This window comes from Aedes albopictus, chromosome 2 (assembly GCF_035046485.1).
Source record: "Aedes albopictus strain Foshan chromosome 2, AalbF5, whole genome shotgun sequence".
In the NCBI taxonomy this organism is placed as follows: Eukaryota; Metazoa; Arthropoda; class Insecta; order Diptera; family Culicidae; genus Aedes; species Aedes albopictus.
This window is the reverse complement of record NC_085137.1, coordinates 257356181-257378072: the sequence shown is the minus strand read 5'-3', so window position 1 is coordinate 257378072 and position 21892 is coordinate 257356181. Positions and strand designations below refer to the sequence as shown.

Genomic DNA, 21892 nt, shown 5'->3' with positions numbered 1-21892 from the left:
ATAACAGCTTATTTATTTTAGAAAGTTGGAATAATAGTGTTATATTACACGAAACACCTAGAAATGAGTAGCATGCGATAGATATATAATAATCTATCGAAGGTTAATAACTTTAAAACTTATTTTCGAATAATTTTATGCACCTATAAATATTGGTATGGTCAACTAGACTTTATCTTTTTCGATGGCCCTATCAGATCATTGATTTCCTTTTCATCGAGATCGTACTCGTGTACATTATTCCGGTATGCATTGGGATTCTCTAGCTTCCGTTCAGCGATGTCTTTCTCAAGCTCTTGCTGGCTAACATCCTTGAAGTTCTTTCCTCTTCCACCGAAAATCTCCTCAGAATACACACGGTCCTTCCTTCGATAGGTACCATGTATGACGTCCCACAGTCCAATGTTGAAGCCGAAGTTTACGTGGAAATACTGATGATGATTATCGTGGAACATTGTATCCGGTTGCCACGGCTGCCACCAAAAAGATTTGATATTCACTCCACTGTGATTAAGGATTCCGTGTGCGTAGGTATAAATTTCGACGAAGTAGAAAGCCGCTGAAAATATAAATCAGAAGATTAAACCAATAAAAAAACTTGGGAAAAAACGTAGAAACTCACCCCAATGTGTAGGAATAGTGAAGATTGGCAGCAGCATTGTTAACTGCACGTGTAAGATTTCGACAGGATGAATCGCAGTTACTGAGAAAGCAGTTGGCTGTTTATAGGTGTGATGCAGTTTGTGAAAGTGCTTGTAGAGAAATGGCCAATGATAAATACGATGTAACCAGTATGTTAGGTAATCCTTCAGGTCATATAAAATAAACAAAACAAATTATGATTTTGAACTTATAATCTTTGAAAAGATCATTTACCTGATACAAGAATATTACAACTATCTGGGTAAAGAACCACCACCAGCCGTACTCATCCCAACGATAATATAAGGTAAGTAGCCTTCCATTGTTCATTGCGTAGCATGAGAGAATTCCACTCAAGCAGCTCATTAACAGCATCGAAAATCCTCCCACGAAAATCTCATGCAGTTCAAGCTCAGGTGATAAAAATTTCTCTGGTTGGCATTTCCATTCATGAGGTCGGTCACGTTTGTTGACATAGTAATACCACTAATCAGCGAAAATGCTATCAGTTGTTTCTCACTCACTTGATTTTCAATTATCATACTCACGTGAATGAACCCGCCGACTCCAAAATAGATTATGAACGAACCCGTGATTGCCAAGCTGAGGTAATGCGGCAAGCCTTTCAGGTTCAAATACTCGAGTACATCGTGCGCCCTAGTGCCATCTGTTCCATTCTCCCGGACAATGGTATTATTTGGCGCTTGGTCACCGCCACTCGACTCGTCTGCCCCGTTGAAGTGCTTGACCAAATGTACTACAATCGCAATCCAATCACCTAAAATGTGCAAGATAAGACGGGGTGGCTCAGTTCAAAATAATAAAATGTGCACCGGTACACGGTCAATAAATAAGACGGATCATCGATATGTCACCGAGGTTTGTCACTTTTGGGGACCGCCCGAACAGGTGTTAAATCAAAACCTTTCATATCAAGTACTTTTGATTACTGAATAATTTCAGGTACAAGTCAACAATGCGCTTATCGGAAATGAAACGTAGCAAAATCAATGAAAGGCAAAAAAGCTGACGTCAGAATTGTTTCTGCGTTGAGGTCTTTTGGCTTTGAGCTTAGTAGGTAGGCATGTACAATCTGGCAAGAAGAAATCAAAGATAAACGCACAGAGAAACAGAGGTCACACTCTGATCGCTTCCCACACACCAAAAATCGATTGAGGGTTTCAGCAAAATTTTGCTTAATTTTTCCGAGCTGAAGATGCATCAATTGTTACCGACAACATCGGCAGCAATGGAACGTCAGGCCTTGCTAGTTGTTTGTTTTGTTAAAAAATCTTATATTTGTTAGTAATCCTATACCAATTGTTAGAAAAAAGTATTTAAAAAAATGTACATAAAAACCTTAGAATATTGTTAGTAATGTTAGATTGAGTAAAGATAAAAAAAAAACAAAAAAAAGGTTGATAACCTCTGGATTGTTAAATTCAAAAAAATGTAATTAAACCTATTCTCTGCTCCTCGTCTGAAAATGCCTCGAAAACGGGATCAAATTTATAATGCAACAACACCGAATCCGCAGGGAGTATCTGGAGGAAGGGAATGGGAGAACGATGGGAAGGGGAGGATGAAAAGGAGGATTTTAAAGAGAAAGGAGGTGAGGATCGAACGATGAGTTTTTTGGGAGATTATTGAAGTCCGGGATCGGGTGCCAACCGCACGTGAAACAAGTTCGATGCAGAAGATAAGTGGACAGTGCGTGACTTTTGTCCGACTTTTGGGAACCACCAATAATTCCCACGGTAGAGTACGCGGACGTGAAGTGAAATCGTTCCGAGTATCTGGACCCACAAACTCCTGGACGGTTCAGGAACGTAGCCTCTATCTTACTGAGCACGACACACATCTCTATGTGATACCGGCCGCTAGATGGTGAGATGGCGTCCGATGATTCCACTGTCGGTATTCAACACAGGTGATACCCGTGACCAGCTAGCGCCGATCAACCAGGCAGCATCCAGGGACGCGTCGGTCTCTCAACGCTACGGCTTCGCCAATGCCAGCCGTTAATCTCTGACGCCAGGTACCGACCCCCCCCCCCCTTCTTCTACCAGCGAAGCGCCGGATTCTCTTCGTTCCGCTTCCGAAGCATCATGACAACGTACAACACGTGGTTCATCAGGTACGTCTCCATCTCCTCCCTTCCTTCAACACCAAAAAAGCAGTAATGGGCCCCAACGAAAATGAACACAGATTTGTAACTACAAAACTAACCCACACACACCCAACATGTATGCAATATAGTAGATAGGACTCAACTCAGATCTTTTATAACTTAAAAGCGAGAGAGCAAACTCCCTAGCAAAAACCCGGGAAACCCGCGTCGGATCATAATTCGTACCGTCCAATCGCGATGTTGTCTTGTCTACGGAAGTTGTTGGAGAAGATGATTCTCTTTCGACTGGACAAATGGGTTGAATCGAATGGCATGTTGTCTGATACACAATTTGGTTTCCGCAGAGGCAAAGGAACGAACGACTGTCTTGCGTTACTTTCTTCAGAAACTCAGCTTGCCTTTGCTCAAAAACAGCAAATGGGCTCAGTGTTTTTGGATATTAAGGGAGCTTTTGATTCAGTTTGTGTCGATGTTCTCTCCGACAAACTACACGAAAGTGGCCTTTCACCAATTTTGAACAACTTTTTGTATAATTTGCTGTTTGAGAAGCAGATGAGTTTTGCTCATGGCGACTTGACAGTTTCACGAATTAGCTACATGGGTCTCCCCCAGGGTTCTTGTCTTAGCCCCCTTCTTTACAATTTTTATGTTAGAGACATAGATGATTGTCTCATGGAAAATTGCACGTTAAGACAGCTTGCGGATGACTGTGTTGTTTCTATAACGGGATCAATAGCAGTCGATCTGCAAGGACCACTACAGGATACTTTGGACAATTTGTCTACTTGGGCTCTCAAGCTGGGTATCGAGTTCTCTCCGGAGAAAACGGAGATGGTTGTCTTTTCTAAAAAACACAAACCGGCAAAGTTTCCGCTCCATCTGATGGGTAAGACAATCACTCATAGCATGTCTTCTCAATATCTCGGCGTCTGGTTCGACTCCAAATGCACCTGGGGGAAGCACATTGTGTATCTGATACAGAAATGCCAAAAGCGAATCAACTTTATGCGAACTATTACCGGAACATGGTGGGGAGCACATCCGGAAGATCTGATCAGGCTGTACCAAACAACCATTCTGTCGGTTTTAGAATACGGTAGCTTCTGTTTTCAATCCGCGGCGAAAACACACTTGCTGAAGCTTCAACGGGTTCAGTACCGTTGTCTTCGGATCGCGTTAGGTTGCATGAACTCAACTCACACTATGAGTTTAGAGGTACTCGCTGGCGTACAGCCTCTGACAGACCGCTTTGCGGAGTTATCGTTCCGGTTCCTCATCCGATGCGAGGTTGTGAATCCATTGGTCATAGAAAATTTCGAAAAGCTGCTCGAACAGAACCCTCAAACTCGTTTTATGAGTGTGTACTACTGGTACATGACGCTGGAGGTAAGCCCATCTCCGGTTAACACCAATCGTGACAACTTCTCAAACTTCGACAGCTCCTCAGTGGATTTTGATCTCTCTATGAAGGAGGAGATCACCGGTATTCCGGAATCTTTTCGTTCCGTAGGTATTCCACAGATCTTTGCAAGTAAGTTCGACAGACAGTTCTTCACAGACGGTTCGAAAACCGATGATTCGAGTGGTTTCGGTGTCTACAACGAATTTCATAGCGCCACCTACATGCTTCAAAAGCCATGTTCGGTATACATTGCTGAGCTAGCGGCTATATACTACACCTTAGAGTACATTCGCACTCTTCCACCTGAGCACTACTTCATTTTTACCGACAGTCTTAGCTCTCTGGAGGCTGTTCGGTCAATGAAACCGATGAAGCACTCAGCGTACTTCCTGAATGGAATACGCCAAGTCTTGAGTGCTTTGTCCAAACGCTCATACATCATCACCATAGCTTGGGTCCCTTCACATTGCTCAATTCCGGGCAATGAGAAAGCGGACTCTCTGGCTAAGGTGGGCGCTAGCGGAGGCGATATTTACGAGCGTCAAATCGCCTTCGACGAATTTTTTGCATTGGCCCGTCAGGAGACCTTGATCAGCTGGCAACACAAATGGAGAGATGGAGAGATGGGTAGATGGTTGCACTCCATCATTCCACAGGTGTCGAAGAAGCCATGGTTCAAAGGGTTGGATTTAGGCCGCGATTTCATTCGTGTGATGTGTCGGTTGATGTCCAACCACTATTTGTTGAACGCACATACCTTTCGTATTGGACTCTCAGAAAGCAATCTCTGTGTCTGTGGCGTGGCTTACCAGGATATCGAACATGTCGTGTGGGGATGCAATGAGTATCGTGAGGTCAGATCTGAGCTGCATGAAATTCTCCGGGTCCGAGGAAAACAACAGAAACCCGTTAGAGAAGTGTTGGCAGGACTTGATTTGGAATACATGAATCTGATTTACCAGTTTTTGAAACGTGTTGATGTAAGAGTTTGATGTAGTACGTTCCTTGTTTTCGTTGTCTGCCTTTTGGTTTTGTTGTTCGACCCTGTCTGTCGTCGCCCCCCTTCCGTTTGTCCTCTTCTTGTCGTTGTCTACCAATAAAGTCTTTTCTTTTTGGTTCCGTTACAGATATGGACAATTTGTCCCATCAATGTTTTTAGTATAAGTTAGCAAATAATTTAGTTTTAAACCCATAAACCCGTCCTTCCCAATTTTATTTTTATTTTTTTTTTCTCAATCCTTAACCTCGAAACAGCCGCGAGTACTTCGGCTTCCCAAACTAACATAGTCTTAAGGCAGTAATAAATTGTAATATGTAAAATCAATGTAAAAACAAAAGATTTCGGCTCAGTTATGCCCATGTGGCGCCCGAGTAAAAAAAAAACTCCCTAGCAGTGTTCTGGCCATCCCTTATTCGCTTGGTGAATATAGTTGGCAGGTAAGTATAGGGTAGTCGAGTCTTCCCCGGTCAATGCCGACCCTGAGGAACCTAAGAAGGTGAGCTGGCCTGGGCGTATGGACGCCGATACCACAGGATGTGTGGAGCGTCCAAAAGTAGTTACACAATGTGCATCGATCACCTTTTAAACAATTGATTTAAATATTCAGTAGTTGGTCAACTAATCACTCGTGTCGCTGGCATCGTTTTTGCTCCTGTTAGACGTTTACTCACTACTGCCACCTGGTATTAACCCGGCCAAATACAGTACGTTTAGCAAAGAGCGATTACGCTTTCGTGACGATGTTTTTAATGAAAGTTGTTCTAAGTTGTTTTGAAAGATAGTTTACATCTTTGACTAAGAGACGCCAAGTTTTGGTCCGCGTGTTATTAAGTTTACTGAATTAAATAAACAATTTTAAAAAGTGTTACGTTTTAGGTGCTGGAAAATTGTTGGGGGCAAAACGCACCTTAAGGTGGGGCAAAACTACCTCTGGCATTTCCCGCTTTGAATTCTACTGAATTACCATGCGGCTCCATCCAACTGTTGACGGCAGAAATGGAAGGTGTAGGAGGCGGATGGTAGGGGGTTCAGGGGCAAGATGGCCACCCTAAGCTTAGGCGCCTTGGGAGCATATACATTCATCACAATATGGCTATTTAACATTGATCCCCTTTGGTTCATGTCTTTTCTATCTTATTAACACAAAAAAGCATTTTATTTTGCACTACGAATGCAAAATAAATTCATTTGAAAAATGTTACTTTCGACATAGAATTTTTGCCATATGGGGCAAGATGGCCACCCCATCGGGGCAAGACGGCCACAGAGCTAAATTTTCACAATTAGTGTGCTTTAATTCCTAAGCAACGTTCAATAAACCAAGGTCGAATCATCCGCAACGCTTTGCCTACAGATGGTGTGGTATGTGCCAATATTTTCTTTATGATAATGTTTGAAATGAAATTGATAGAAATTTCTTTGGAAATGTTCTATGATTTGGTCTATTTTTTCAGCAAACTTGTTTCTCTCGAAACGATTTATCCGCAGATACATTACTACTCTTTTCACGCATTATTCTGTAATTCAACGTCTTGTAACGAACCCTCTTATGGCGGTTTTAGCTACGATTTTCCATCTCTGTACATAAAATATTCAATGAAACCAATCACCGCTCAAGATCAAATAACGTCAAAGTTTTTATGAGGTATCATCTACATCGTAGTTAATTTTAACAGCCCCAACTAATAGGGTATCGCGCCACTTGGGCGATGGCTTCTATATTCGTCTGTTTTCCACTATAACTCAGTCAAATTTGAACCAATTGACACAACTTTTGGAATGTGGTGAGATAGGTATAGTATCTACCCGTGTACCACATTTCAAGTCAATTGGTTCAAAATTGACTGAGTTATAGTGGCAAACAGACGAATATAGAAGCCACCGCCCAAGTGGCGCGATACCCTATGAAAAAGCAATTTTCTGTGGTTTTGCAGTATCTTTAAACATCAATAACAGTTTTGAGGCTGTTTTAGATTGATTTTTGGATGGCGACATAGGCCTTACCACAGGTGGCCATCTTGCCCCGAATGATTACAATACGTTTATCATTTCTTTTATGGCGTAATCAATTTAAAACATTGAAATTTTATTGTTCAGGATCAACAACGGTCACATATAGACACCATTAAAAATTAAAAATAATTTTTAAAACGATGTTATTTCATTACTAATCCTTAAAATGAGGTGACCTGATACTATAAGAAAATACTGTTTTTGAACACACAAACTTCAAACACTATTTTATAGTAGATTTTTCAAACAAATAGTAACTTTTTCGCACATGATAAACAAGAAGCATTGTTTATAATCACAACCCATGCAGAAAATATTTTTGTGTTGCGAATTAATGCTTAAAACACAGGGTGGCCATCTTGCCCCATATGGCCATCTTGCCCCACAACCCCCTAAATATTAGGTTGATTCCATATAAGCAGCGCGCATTCGCTTAAACTCCGTGCGCTTCAAATTAAATAATCTTTCCAAATGTATAGGAAATCATCGTTTTTCATGATTTTCTTCGAATATTCTAGTCATTCTTGGGCTTGACTGGCTTAAATTAACGTCTAGTTTGCTTGCATTGGAAGCAAACTTGTTTTATATAACGAAATAACGTGTAAGGGCGTGTTTCCCCGGGGGTGCGTATTACCCCAGGATCCCCTTATTCTCACTCAACTGGACCGTTTAACTCATGAAATTGATGATGAAAGATAAATTCAGTAATAAGATATTTCAGCATTTTTTTAAGTCACCAGTTTCATAAAAACTAAATGAAAACAACATCTCGTACCATGAAGTTTTTTTTAAGAAGGAGGGAACGGAATCCATCTTCAGCATAGTGCTCCAGTTTTCATGCTAATGAATAGAAAGCTGATAGGCGCAATTTATTGTTTTTTTTTGTTAGGAGTGATAAAAAAATGGAAACAATCGGTGCTTAAATTGTCTGTTTTATTAATAGGATGAACATGGGTACATAGGCTGAAGACAGGTGCTCTAACCCTAATATTAGGTGTCCCAGATTAGATTATACCCGCCCAATGCATGGATGCATGAACAATCATCATTTCATCAATATATAGGTACTTCACGGTGTGTCTGGTGGACAACATTAATTTAAAAAAATCGGTATCGCTGAGACACCCACCAAACGAAAGCTAAGGGACCCCCCTTTCATTTGAGACTTAAATGAGAAAGTTCTATCGGCGGGTCTAGAACATTTTTTTTTGAAAAGTATGATATTTTTTCATTTTTTTTCGAAGAACACTTTTATGACAAAACATTGTTTTTCCATTGCAAGCATGGCTTTGCGACGATATATTTTTTATATTATGTTTATTATTCTACCCATAAAAGCACAATGGTCTCATGTGAATGGGAAATCCAGCAGATGACAGTTTTATGTTTATGGACGGTGTGGTGAAAGTCCTAGAACAGTGAGTATAAAATCGAGTTATATGCTGTTCCTTTGAATTCCAATCAAGATTCCAATAATGTGTTTGCATCCTATGATAAATGCGTATACGTCTTTAGGGTCTCGTATTTGACTGGCACAAGCAGGTCACCATTCGACCAACTTTACAGTATATACCGTCATTTGGTTCTTCAGATATTTAGCAACCGCAGCAACTTTATGAGAAGTCTGAATGATGTTCAACAAGTTTCAATGTGCTTCAGCTTTAGTGCAAACAAGTTGCTTGCCTTTAATCATCTTCCTGTAGCATCTAGAACACAACTGCAACGAGCAATTTCTTTCTGCGTCATCGGTAGTAGCGCTAGATCTGCCACGTTTGCCCTTTATGAGAAGTTGTAGTTCTTTGCAGCACTACATATTTCATAAACAAGTGCCACAACTCCATGTAGAAGGTTTCAAATAATATGTAAGCTCATAGAGAGTAAATCTAATGATCATTTTTTTTACGCGTAAAAAAACTCAGTTCAAATTTCGAAAAACCGCGTAAAAAAATCTCACCATTTCTCCACGAATCATGCAAAAATAAGACGATGATTTTTTTTTTGTATGGAGTTTTCATTTACGCGGCCGCGTAATTCGAAACCGCGTAAAAAAAACTGACAGTATTTTTTTTATTTTTTTGACGTCAATCATTCGTAGACCGTTAGTTACATAAGTATGCTTACACTCAGCCAAATAACCTTAAGATTTCCATAAGGCCCAACTTATGAAACGGCCTTTATATAATTCATAATGATTCGGATGAATTTCATAAGGTCACGCTATGACGTAAAATCGTCGCACAGCTTGGCTTTTATTCATGTTTAGCAACATGGTATTTCCAAGCGTCGGTAGCCGTGCGGATAAAACACGGGCTCGGTGATCCCGACGTTCATGGATCGAATCCAGTCTGCATCATTTTAAGATTTTTTTGTTCTTTTCATAAGTCTATCTTATGAAATTTGTCATACCTAGCACGATTGTAGCACGATCAATTTTCATAAGGTATTCTTATGGCATCCATAAGAATTAGTTATAGTAAATTTTCATAAGGTATTTCGATGAATTTCGCTAGTTTTTTCGCTGAGTGTAGTATTCGCCACCATTGAATGAAATAAATTTAAATGAGCAAGTCCGAACTTTTTTGTGGGGTAGTTTTAACTGCTATCTCTGATATCTTTCAGAAAAAAGTTGTCATAATATCAACAACCTGCAAGTAGAAACAAGGACAAGTTAAGACATTTTCAATCCGTTCTGATTACGGTATGAATGACCCATAAAAGGTTAAAATCCCTGGTAATAAACAAACAAACAAACAATCCGTTCTGATTAACATGTATGTGCTCAGATATATGTACTATAATGTAAAACATGCGTTTATGTCAATAAAGCTGTAGAATTGAATGAAAAGTTTCTAACTCGTCTATAATGCCATGATGCTAGCAGAAGATCAAACTATTGATAACCGACAGATTAGCACATTGTTCTTACTACATATATATTGTGCAACCACATGTAGCATTTATTATTCTATTTTTGTCAGTTGAGTAAGGCTACCTGTTTACAAAGGTATACGGTTACTAATATTTTTAATGTCTAATTACTCGTTATTAGACAATTTTACTAAACAAATCTAAATCAGTGAATATTAACTGCTTTCGATGATTATTTTGGCGGTAAAACACTTCTTCAAACACAAAACGTACTCTTTGGTTTGGTTTTCCTCGTCACTTAGGGGGTTTTTGTCGTAGTTGTTTCTTTAAAAGTAAGGAGCTATACTTAACTGCAATAGTCTAAATTAATTAAAAATGTTTAAATCTTAGGTACCATAAAGGTGCACAAATTGAACAAATACCGGCATGTGATAATTCTATCCGAGCCACGGCATACAAGGATATAAGACAGACCTTCACGTTGATAAAATTGGTGTGGAGCTCTAGATCGTTTTATTCATGCTTTTGAACGATTTAAATTGCATCATCAAAAAACTTTCAGTTTTTCGAAATGGATTACCTTCCAAATGTTGTGCCCCGTTATCCGAGCTACTCCGATGTATGTTCTATTTTTATTGACATTACTCGGCCTACTTTGATCGTAAAACTCTTAAATCATGAGACAATGTCAATAAAAAATAAGAAAATTGCAGCCGCAATAACTACTTCCACATGTATAAAAGGCGTAGTTTTTTTGTACATATGCCCAAATACTGCTGAAATTCTATTTCAACTGCCTTAAATTTTTTTTTGTGCTTTATGTCCCAGCAATATTTTGTAAGGGAAATTTTAAATTTTTGATTTGACCTGTTTACCCTTTTAAAAGGACACGTTACTAATGGGCGACCTCATACAAGCCCATTTTACTACACTCAAGCTTGAAAAGAGAAGAAACACAAATCTCAAAGATAGTAATATTTGAAAAAAAAAAAATTGTTCTAGATCCGCCGATAGAACTTTCTCCTTTTAGTCTCAAATGAAAGAGGGGACCTTCAGCTTTCGTTTGGTGGGTGTTTTAGCGATACCGATTTTTTTAAATTAATTTTGTTCTACCAGACACACCGTGACTTGCATATATAACCAAAAAATCCGAAAACAATCATTGGAAGAACTTTTGCAACGTTTTGCTTAAATTGACATATTTTTAAATCTTTTTTTATTAATTTTTTTACTTAAAAAACTGAAAAGAAGATTTATTAGTTTTTTTTATCTGTAGGAGACTTGATCCCTGGGGAGACTTGTTCCCCCCATATTTGCTCGAAATCACAAACATTTTTCTTCTAGCATATTTTTTCCAAAACTACTCCTGGACAAACAACTATGTTTTGGCTACAAGTGATTTTGATTGTACATCGCATTATTTTTTAACGGCTGATGGTTTGTTTTCAGTCCTTAAGAAATCTTTTAGGCGATTCCGAAAAATCTCAATAACTTTGTGAAAATTGAACCAAATCGTGTCAAAATTTCACAGCACATAGTTTAAATAAAATAATTTCAAACTTATTTATCCAAATAAGGCTGTTGTTAACATATTTTAATTAATTCGGCTTAGTATACACAACAGTGACATGGGGAGACTTGATCCCTCGAGGATTACACAAACATTATACATGTGAAAAATAAAATTCTGTTCGGAAGCCCCTATTTAATTGGAATTCTAGTCTATTCAACGATAAAATGTGTCAGATAATTATAACTTTAGTACAAACCACGAAAACGGGGATCAAGTCTCCCCATTTTGAAAATATTTACGGCATATCCTTAAAAATTTAAAGAAAACTTACAATTTTAAACACTCCATATTCACCGAAAATACAAGAAAACTCGAAAAGAAAATGAATAGGAAGACTCTGGAACTATTTTCCCTTTAAATAAACCATGTGCTCAAAGGGGGGTCAAGTGTCACCCATTTTCGAAAAATACATCATAAGACATGCCTCCATAAAAACACAGTTTTGAAAACTTTAACAATAATTTAAAGGCATTCTGTTGTGTATTAACTTGCGATAGATGTTTACCTGTCATTTTGTATGGAAATCGGATCTAGTTTTGTGTTTTTTCTTAAAGTTTCAGGTGAATTAAGAAAAAGGGATCAAGTCTCCCCAGTCTCCCCTATATTAACGAGTTTTTTGCCCTAGGCTAGTTCATCTCGGAGCCTACGCTTTACTTTCCTTCCGAAGAAAGAACTCACTTTTTGTGAGTTTGTCGGGAGTGGGATTCGATCCCTGTTCCTCGACGTCATATAGAACAATTGCTTTTTTTGCATTTTTCTCGTGTGGGCAGGGCCGGATCTAAGGGGGGGGCCGGGGGGGCCCGGGCCCCGGGCCCCCACATTTTAGGGGCCCCCACAAAAACATTTTTTTATTGCTAACATTAACTTTATTTTTCATATTGCTCAAGTACTGTTCGAAAATAAGGAAAAACATTTTTGGTCATCTCTCCGAGGGGCCTCCACATCCGCTCGGGCCCCGGGCCCCCACAATCCTTAATCCGGGCCTGCGTGTGGGGCACTATTTTTATGTTTATGTTTATGTTTATTTATAAGTTTCATCTGACAATATGTCCCAATGAAAAAGTAATAAATATAATAAAAAAAAACTCCTAACATTGACATTAACAGGAAAAAAAATCTTACCATAAGTAATCACAATACACAAGCACAATAACAATAAGGCCGCACGGGACGACGGGTAATTTTTGCTATCTTTTCTCTCTTTCTAACAATTTGCCTCGCGATTTTGAAGAAGGTCAATTTCTATTGCACTGACGTAGCTGAAACTTTAATCGATTGTGCACCGAAAGTGAGCAAATGAACGATCAATTTTCTAGTCGAAAATATGAAGTAGAAGTTGAGATTTGCATCTCTGTAACAACAGAGCAATGGCGGACGATTCAGCCACCGTCCCGTCCGGCCATAATCAAATACGACACTTTTTAATTCGTGCCCCGTTCATTCGACAGTAATCGAATTAAAAGCGCTCAAATGTCAATGTGAAACGATCAGATATTGTGATTTTATTCACAATCGCAGGCAGCAGTTCCTCCTGCAGCCGCTTCTTCCTCAAGTCCAGAGTTCGTAGCATCCGACTCCGAACCACCTGGCGCTCAAACGGAACGAGCCCGTATAGCCAACAATCGTAGAAAGAACTACGTTTCCATCCGGACTACCACAATATCTGTTGGATTTGTGCTCAATAACAAATCCAAAAATCAAAACAAAAACACAAATAGTGTTGCCATATTTCAATAATTGAGTTGGTGTAAGGTGTAAGGTGACCACATTGTTGAATTAAAAGTTTACTTCGGTAATTCGACAGCAATCATTGTCGAATTAGCGGGGTAATACGGTATATAGTACAAGCTAACCTGAAACTACCCATCGACTGGGTCGATTCGACCCGGATTTTCATGTTGTTAGCAGTTGTCATAATCCGGGTAACCCGAAAACCCAGATACGTTGAATTTGGGTAAAGATCTGGGTAATCGGCACTTTGTCACTTTCCGGCTTCAGAATATGGCAGCGGTCAAGAGATCGCTGGAAATTATGAACATTTTCGCGAAAAATATGCCGATAAATGGCGGGGAAACAGTGGAATTATTCCGGGGAACTGTTTCCCTGCATCAGGTAAGTGAACAGCACATGCCAATTGGGAGCTTTTTATTCAAAATCTAAATTGGAAATACATTAATAAAATCAAGGCCCCGGAGGAGCTGGGTATCGTTTACCCAGATTTTGCTATCAACATCGGTAACCCAGATTTGAGTAAAGGTGCCTTTACTCAGATTAGAGTAACTGCAGTTTTGCTCAGTCTGGGTCGCTTTGACACCAATCTGGGTAACTGAGGGTCGTCGATAGGGGACAATGAGTCTGGGAGGGTGAGATTGGGGCAAAACGGACAAACATAAAATTTGCAATATCTTATCAAATATCGTAAATTATTATTGAAAACATTATATTATTTGAAAGAGGGCATATTTACTAGCCTGGTACACGGTTTATATGGGAAAATGTAAAAAATGGAAAAACTCCAACTCCTGTATACTTTTTGAGTTCCATTTTGGTCCCATATCAACTGTGCAAAATTTCAGATCGATCGAAGAAACTATATTTTAGCGCCCGCCATTCTTTGTTTTTCATACGATTTACTATGGGGAAAATTTACTTCTTCAAAGAAAATCGCTTGAGGTCACCCATTGATCCCTAAAAATAAGTCGTTGAATGATTACTGTAGATAACTTCACGAGGAATCAGACCTCCGAAGACCGCAAAGCGATGCGACATTCGCGGAAAAAGTTATCAAGCCTTTCCCGATCGATAAAATGACGAGATTTTATTATTTATTGTTATTCCTTACATGTTAAACAGCGTTTGCATGCCATTCGGTTTTCAGTCAATAACTTTTTCCACATGCCTTAGATCGCTTTGCGGTCTTCAGAGGGTTTGTTCCGCGTAAAATTTCCAACAGAAATAATTCATCGATATATTTTTAGGGATTAAGGGGCAACCTGTGGCGATTTTTCTTTGAAAACGTGATTTTCCCCATAGTAAATCGTATGAAAACTTAAAACGGCTGGCGCAAAAATATAGTTTCTCCGATAGAGCTGAAATTTTGCAGAGTTGATATGGGGCCAAAATGGAACTCAAAAAGTGTACAGGAGTAAAATGTATTTTTGTGTCCCACGCTAATATTTACACGTCATAGTGCGAAATAATATTTTAAGGAATATTACATATGAGATTGGGTCAAGTGCACACAACCAAAAAGCAAAAAAATCACTGGTTATCTTTTGTCTCTATCCACCCATTTGACGTTCAAGTGGAATCGTGTTTTCCGTACCTCCACAGAGTCGAGTTTTTTATTCGTAAAAATTGTTTTACTCATGTGTCAAGCGATTGTGTTCATTCGTTTCGTGCCTAGTACAATTTATAACAGCAAACTCATTCATTTCAACAAGTTCTCTAAACATTATATGTTTTTTAGTGCCCTGTAATATCATAAACCCAAAAAATTAAATAAAATGCGTTCTTTAACTCCAATAACACATTTTTTTTTCAATTATAATATGACGCAAAACTAACAGAGAATCGTAGGGTTAATGAAATACCGGGACTATAAAGCCAGCAATGAAGAAATATCGGAAAACGATTGAACGTGGAATGGCATGCGAGAATTCCTTATATGGGGGTCATTCATAAAATACATACCATTAAAGGAGGAAGGAGAGTTCTTCTGCAGTGCCGCGGTTCATACGAAAATTAATTTAAAAGTTCGTTTAAAAGCTATTACGAAAGAGGGTCTGAAAATGAGAAATGGCGTATTACGTAAGATTTAAACGACACTCTGTCTTAAAACGGAGTGATTAACTTTTGCAAAAGTCCAACCATCTTCTACGTATGAGTTCATACCGTAAGGATTTATCCAAACATGTTTTCATTTTCAATCAATCTTTCAATAACCCCTCCTCCTTTTCATTGAGATTACAAATAATATTTTGTAATCATATAATGTGGCACTTTCCGTTAAACTGTCATTACAACATGCCTCCTTATTAAAAAAATCTGACTTCAATTTCAATTGTTATCTTACAAACAATCTTTGAGTATCCTTGTTGGACCCATTCTCACCCAACGACGGTATAGCTTCACTTGCCGAAAAACTTTGTCGATGATCGCAAAGTCATCCGAAGCTTGTAAAAAAAGGTATTACCTGCAGACCTTATGGTTGTGGTGTCTAACATTTAACATATAAAGGAATAACAATAGCAAATTTCATTGGATGGGCACTAAGGTGGCCCATACTTATATGAAAAACAAAAATTTCGAAAAATGCCAAGTCTTACCTCCTCAATCAGTTGTTTTGGACTCCCAGAAGCTACGTTCAAAATTTGAGCAAAATCGGTTGAGCCCATATAGCCGAGGCGGTAAACGCACGGGTATTCAGCATGACCATGCTGAGGGTGACGGGTTCGATTCCCGGTCGGTCCAGGATCTTTTCGTAAGGGAAATTTCCTTGACTTCCTTGGGCATAGAGTATCTCAGTTAATAACTGTGGAAGTGCTCATAGAACACTAAGCTGAGAAGCCGGCTTTGTCCCAGTGAGGACGTTACGCCAAGAAGAGGAGAGAGAGAGGACGGTTGAGCCTAAGGGGGCGCTCAAAGCGCTTGAACACACTTAAAATTGATTCTTGAGCTCAGCAGAAAATATTGCTGATCTAGATCGGCATCATACGATTTTGCCGGTATCTTGGCAATCGGCATAGGTTTACTGAGATTTACCAAACAAATTTGCCGAGATATCAGCAAAAGATCTGAATTTTTCAAAGACTGGCAGATTTTTTTGCTGAGAATGTCAGCAAACAAAGAAAATACTGAAAACAGTAAATCTTTTTACCGAGATCTCGGCAATGATGCAATGCATTGTCGAATTTCGCCAAAAGAGCTGCCAGTTTTGATTTCACCATTGGGGCAACCTTTTTCCAGAACTGTGAAAGTGGAAGAACCGAATCTTTAATTACACTAGTTTACAAAATAAAACGAAAGTCGTGAGCTTTTGTCAACGACCAAAATTTTTGAAGCACAATTTAGTACTGATTTCGAAACCGAGCTTCAAAAATTTTTAAGTAGAGCACTTTTTTATGTTTAGCTCAATATCGAGTTTTACAACTTTTAAAAATATTCAAAATTCAAATATCTTGCGTTTTGTTCAACCAATTTCAAATCTTTTTCCATAAATTAAAAGCTGAATACAATACCATTCGATCATCTGAATGCAGGTTTTGCATCAGATTGATGAAATTCAAGATATTGACGAGTTTTAGGGACGATCTCCTTAAATTTTAGCCAAATTTCCAAAAATATATGAAGAAATGTATTTTTTTCAATAAGTAAAAAACAATCTAAAAATTCTTTCTCAACGTTTATTTGACATATCATATGTAGGCGAGTTACATTGAAAAATTCAGCTCAATCGTAGCATTGATTACGGAGAATGAGATGTGTGAAGTGAGCGACGTTGCTTAAAAATAGAACAAAAATCGATTTCAAATCATCAACCTTGTATGGAAAGTCGAAAAAATTTCCGCCTACCGTATTACCCCGCTAATACGACACCGACTGTTGTCATATAACCGGGGTAAACTTTTAATTCGACAAACTGGTCACCCTACACCACCAAGCTCGTTGAAATTTGGCAACTCTATTTTTGTTTTTGTTTTGATTTCCGGATTTGTTATGAAACATAATTTCATCAAATATTGCGGTGGCGCGAATGTAAAGCTCGTTCTTTCTACGATTGTTGCCATCCTTAGTTCATTCTGGTTGGTCTCCAGGCGGTTTGGGTGTTGAATAGCACCAACTCAGAACTTCCGAAATTTGCGGCTGCAAGAGGAATTGCTGCGGGTGCGAGTATAAGCGCAATATCAAACTGGTTTGCATTTACAGTGTACATCGCTGTGACATTTGAACACTTTTTAATTCGACATGTGTCGTATAAGCGGGGTACGAATTAAAAAGTGTCGTATTAAAACGTGTCGAACCAGAGGGGTAAGACGGTACTGTAATTTTTCTCCTTCATGTTTTCGAATTCAGGGCATGATTCTGCACCACAAAAGGATCATCAGCTTACCGAGTTCAAAAATGCTGTAAACTAGTGTTACCTCATCAATTTGTGATAAAAAACTGCTGTCTTCAGCAATCAATTAGAGGAAACTGTAAGAATAAAAAATGTACATAAGTTATAAGAATGTTTGATCTATACTTTTTTTTGCAGAACTAATGAAGTTGCTTCGGGGAAGCCCGATCGCACCGTGCTTGACCTGATACCATTATTAGCCAATGATTTGCGGATTCCGGTGTGAGATGGCAATGAAATGATAAATTTAACAATTTACGCTTTAGGGCCGATTTCTTCACCTCGGCTTAACCGGTAAGCTAGGCTTACCCATATAGTTAAACCTGGTTTAGCGCTTAAGCCAGGGTGAAGAAATCGCCCCTTAGTCAAGTAATGAATATATTGAAAGCTTTTACTTTTCTTAAATATTTCTTGAATCTGATAATTTTCATCCTTTTTCTTCTTCTTCTCTTCCCAAAACAAGCAATCAAAACAAACCAAAAGTGCCGAGATTCAGTAATTCGGTTTACTGAGAATCTCGGCAAAAAAGTGACAGCTGCCAATTTCGTGATTGCCGAAATCCCGGCAAATTCATTTTTTGCTGAGATGATTGCCGAGCACTCAGCGGTGCCAATCTCGGCAATTCGTTTGTCGAAATTCGGCAAAAAAACTAAGTGTGAAGTTTGTATGGGAAAACTTGGCCAAATGTATGTAGAAATTTTAAGTTTTCGAACTTTGCCGCTAGACGGCGCTGTAAGCGTTCAATATTTAAACCCTTTGGTATTATTGTAGGTGACTATATGCCAAACAAGTTTGTCGAAGACCGTAAAGTGATCCAACGCCTGTGAAAAAAGTTATACCCTATAGTAAAAGTGAGGATAAACTTTATTGTTGTTTTTCCAATACATGTAAAGGAATAATATCAATAATGAAATCTCAATACTTTGCCCCACTTTGCCTAGGGTATAACTTTTTTCACAGCCGTCGGATCACTTAGCTCGACAAAGTTCTCTGGCATATAGTCACCTACAATAATACCAAAGGGTTTGATTATTGAATGCTTACAGCGCCACCTAGCGGCAAAATTCGAAAACTTAAAATTTCTGCATACATTTGGCCAAGTTTTCCCATACAAACTTCAAGCGTTTTGAGCGCCCCCTTGTGCTCAACCGATTTCGCTCAAATTTTGAACGTAGCTTCTGGGAGTCCAAAACAACTGATTGAGGAGGTAAGACTTGGCATTTTTCGAAATTTTTGTTTTTCATATAAGTGTGGGCCACCTTAGTGCCCATCCAATGAAATTTGCTATTGTTATTTGTTAGGGGCGATACACAAATTATGTCACGCAAAAATTGACCTTTTTAAACCTTCCCCCCCCCCTTCCCCCCTATGTCACACTTTTTGTATGGGACCTCAATATTTTTTGTATGGATAGGCACGCTCTGCAAAACCCCCCTCCCCCCTAAAAGCGTGACGTAATTAGTGCACGACCTCTTATTGGTTACACTAGTTTACAGCATTTTTGAACTCGGTAAGCTGATGATCATTTTTGGTGTAGAATCATGCCCTGAGTTCGAAAACGCGAAGGAAAAAAATTACAGTAGAGCGGAAATTTTTTCGACTTTCCATACAAGGTTGATGATTTGAAATAGATTTTTGTTCTATTTTTAAGCAACGTCGCTCACTTCACACATCTCATTCTCCGTAATCAATGCTACGATTGAGCTGAATTTTTTACTGTAACTCGCCTACATATGATATGTCAAATAAACGTTGAGAAAGAATTTTTAGATTGTTTTTTACTTATTGAAAAAAATACATTTCTTCATATATTTTTGGAAATTTGGCTAAAATTTAAGGAGATCGTCCCTAAAACTCGCCAATATCTTGAATTTCATCAATATGATGCAAAACCTGCATTCACATGATCGAATGGTATTGTATTTAGCTTTGAATTTATGGAAAAAGATTTGAAATTGGTTGAACAAAACGCAAAATATTTGAATTTTAGTTAAATCCATATTTTTAAAAGTTGTAAGAATTGATATTGAGCTAAAACTCAAAAAGTGCTCTACTTAAAAATTTTTGAAGCACGGTTTCGAAATCAGTACTAAATTGTGCTTTAAAAATTTTGGTCGTTGACAGAAGTTCACGACTTTCGTTTTATTTTGTAAACTAGTGTTATCGTTTGTGCGAGCCAAGCGCGCTAGATGTTATTAGACCACTAATGTAGTTGCATGAAGTGGGTGACGAGGTACATAAGTATCATTGCAGCGTTATTGAAATGTTGAGGCTCCAGTTTGATCAAAGTTTGAAATACATAATAACTGATAAGAGAACTGTCAAGTTTGGTTCAAATATAAGTTAAGTTAAAAAGCGAATCGCATTTGATTCGGTTGTGGTAGAAGATGGATAGGGAGCTTCCTAAAATATAAAATTTCCAAAAGGTAGAAAAGAAATAAAGTTTTTTTTTACAAAAAAAAGATTTGTAAAATCGGACTTCATTAAACTTTTTTTTAAATGGAGCCATATAAAAACTCCCACACAAGTATTTTATGAAGCAAGAAATTCTTGTCTTTTCTTTTCAGAGCAATTGAAAGCAAAAAACATATCTTGAAGTTGCGCCAAAAATTGTTTCGATAGCTTCTCCATTTTGTAAAGTTCACACACAAATTTCTTTAAAAGTTTTTTTTTTATTCTTTTCTGACATGTAGGATAGTTCTCCAATTGTTGAACATTATTCAAATGTTGAACAATTTCTGAAAATCTCGTAATCGAACTTAAGGAATTCTCGCCCAATGTAATCGGTATATACACAAGAGTGTTATGGTATTGTACCGATTTTAGTTAAGTTTCCTGTTTCAAAATAGAACAGTCAAGTAAAATCCCTCCTTTTTCGCAAGTAATGTTGTCAACAATTTTTTTCTTATGAAATAAAAGAGCGGACTATTTTTCTGCGCGGAAAAGTGACAGCTCCATCTAATTTGCACGGGACGCATTACACTTTTTTCCTTACATGCAATCTGCGAACTACTCAATTAATGTTGAAGTGAAATCATTGCTTAACCATTACTTGTCCTATCGTATTGCACAGTACTCACGAAATGAAAAATAGCCATTAATTACAAAAATAATGTTTTCCATTTAAAAAAATATTGAAAAATTTTGTACCGCTAACCACACGATAACTGCACATTTTTTTAAATTAATTTGAAGAAATTGATATTACGAAATAGGTTTTGCTGACGAACCGACCACAAATATCAATCACACCATAATTACAAGGACTAATGAGAATGTCCAATACACTTTTGCATTGTTTAAAATTACTTTTACATTATAACTTTATTAAATAATTTTTATCGCACTTTCATTGTTAGACACTGGCATAACTAAAACTGTTAGCAATTTTTTTGAAACGAACCAAAAAAAAATATTTTTTTAAACTATTGATTACGAAAATTAAAAATTAATCATTACGAAAATATCTTAAGACTTTATCATATGTTCAACATTCTTAGTTAATTACTTTTCCGTTTCACTCTAAATAATCAGTTGTATTTTTGTAGTATCTTCAACCTCTGAACACAATAAATACCTTTTATACTGGAAGCCATCAGAAATATTGCCATCGTCGCCAGAGAGTTACGAATATATTCTGGTAGAGTACTCCAGAACTTATCAATCGTTGAGCCATACCGTTCTATCCAGCGAACTCCCTCTATCAACGGGTCCTTAAACAACTTTTTCGCACTTCCTTGATGTGGTGGTATTTTGTTCGGTTTCCGATGTTTTTTCACATTCCTTTGAAAATCACAAGGAAAAACAGGATTAAAACAACTCAGCAGCACGACTTTGCAGTATATTTTCTTACATCACGCTTGATATTTAAAACACCTTCCTGAGGGAAAAATAACATGAACCCCTGAAATCTAAAATTCTACTAAAACATGTCATAGAAATGAGCTGCTTTTTATATCGTGAGAAATTTTAGTTATCAAACAGCGGTCGTAAAATACGTTCGCTTGTTTTTAGGATCGATTCGAGATAATTGAATACCTGACGAATTTCGCGCCAACTCGACCAGTGGTTGGCAACACCCTCTCAGAATCGAATGAAACTTGGTGGGCATAAAGACTAGGTTTTTATAAGCAACTTTGCATACT

General features: G+C 38.0%; 1 protein-coding gene across 1 annotated transcript; it reads right to left on the bottom strand.

Moving 5' to 3' along the window:
- Positions 1 to 2: 2 nt before the first annotated feature.
- LOC115266341 (uncharacterized) lies at positions 3 to 21759 on the bottom strand. The gene is made up of 6 exons (XM_029872459.2): positions 21601 to 21759; positions 21325 to 21530; positions 1191 to 1420; positions 877 to 1128; positions 623 to 806; positions 3 to 559 (listed from the first exon to the last, which is right to left on the bottom strand). Coding segments are annotated over exons 1-6 (1272 nt in total). The 5' UTR covers positions 21603 to 21759; the 3' UTR covers positions 3 to 161.
- Between the last annotated feature and the right edge of the window lie 133 nt (positions 21760 to 21892).

Excerpts from the sequence above, each read along its gene's own strand:
- LOC115266341 (XM_029872459.2), bottom strand. Across the intron at positions 1,421-21,324 it reads GATGGCTTCCAGTATAAAAG|GTGATTGGATTGCGATTGTA; the intron begins GTATTTATTGTG and ends TGCACATTTTAG. Across the intron at positions 807-876 it reads TTGTAATATTCTTGTATCAG|GATTACCTAACATACTGGTT; the intron begins GTAAATGATCTT and ends TATGACCTGAAG.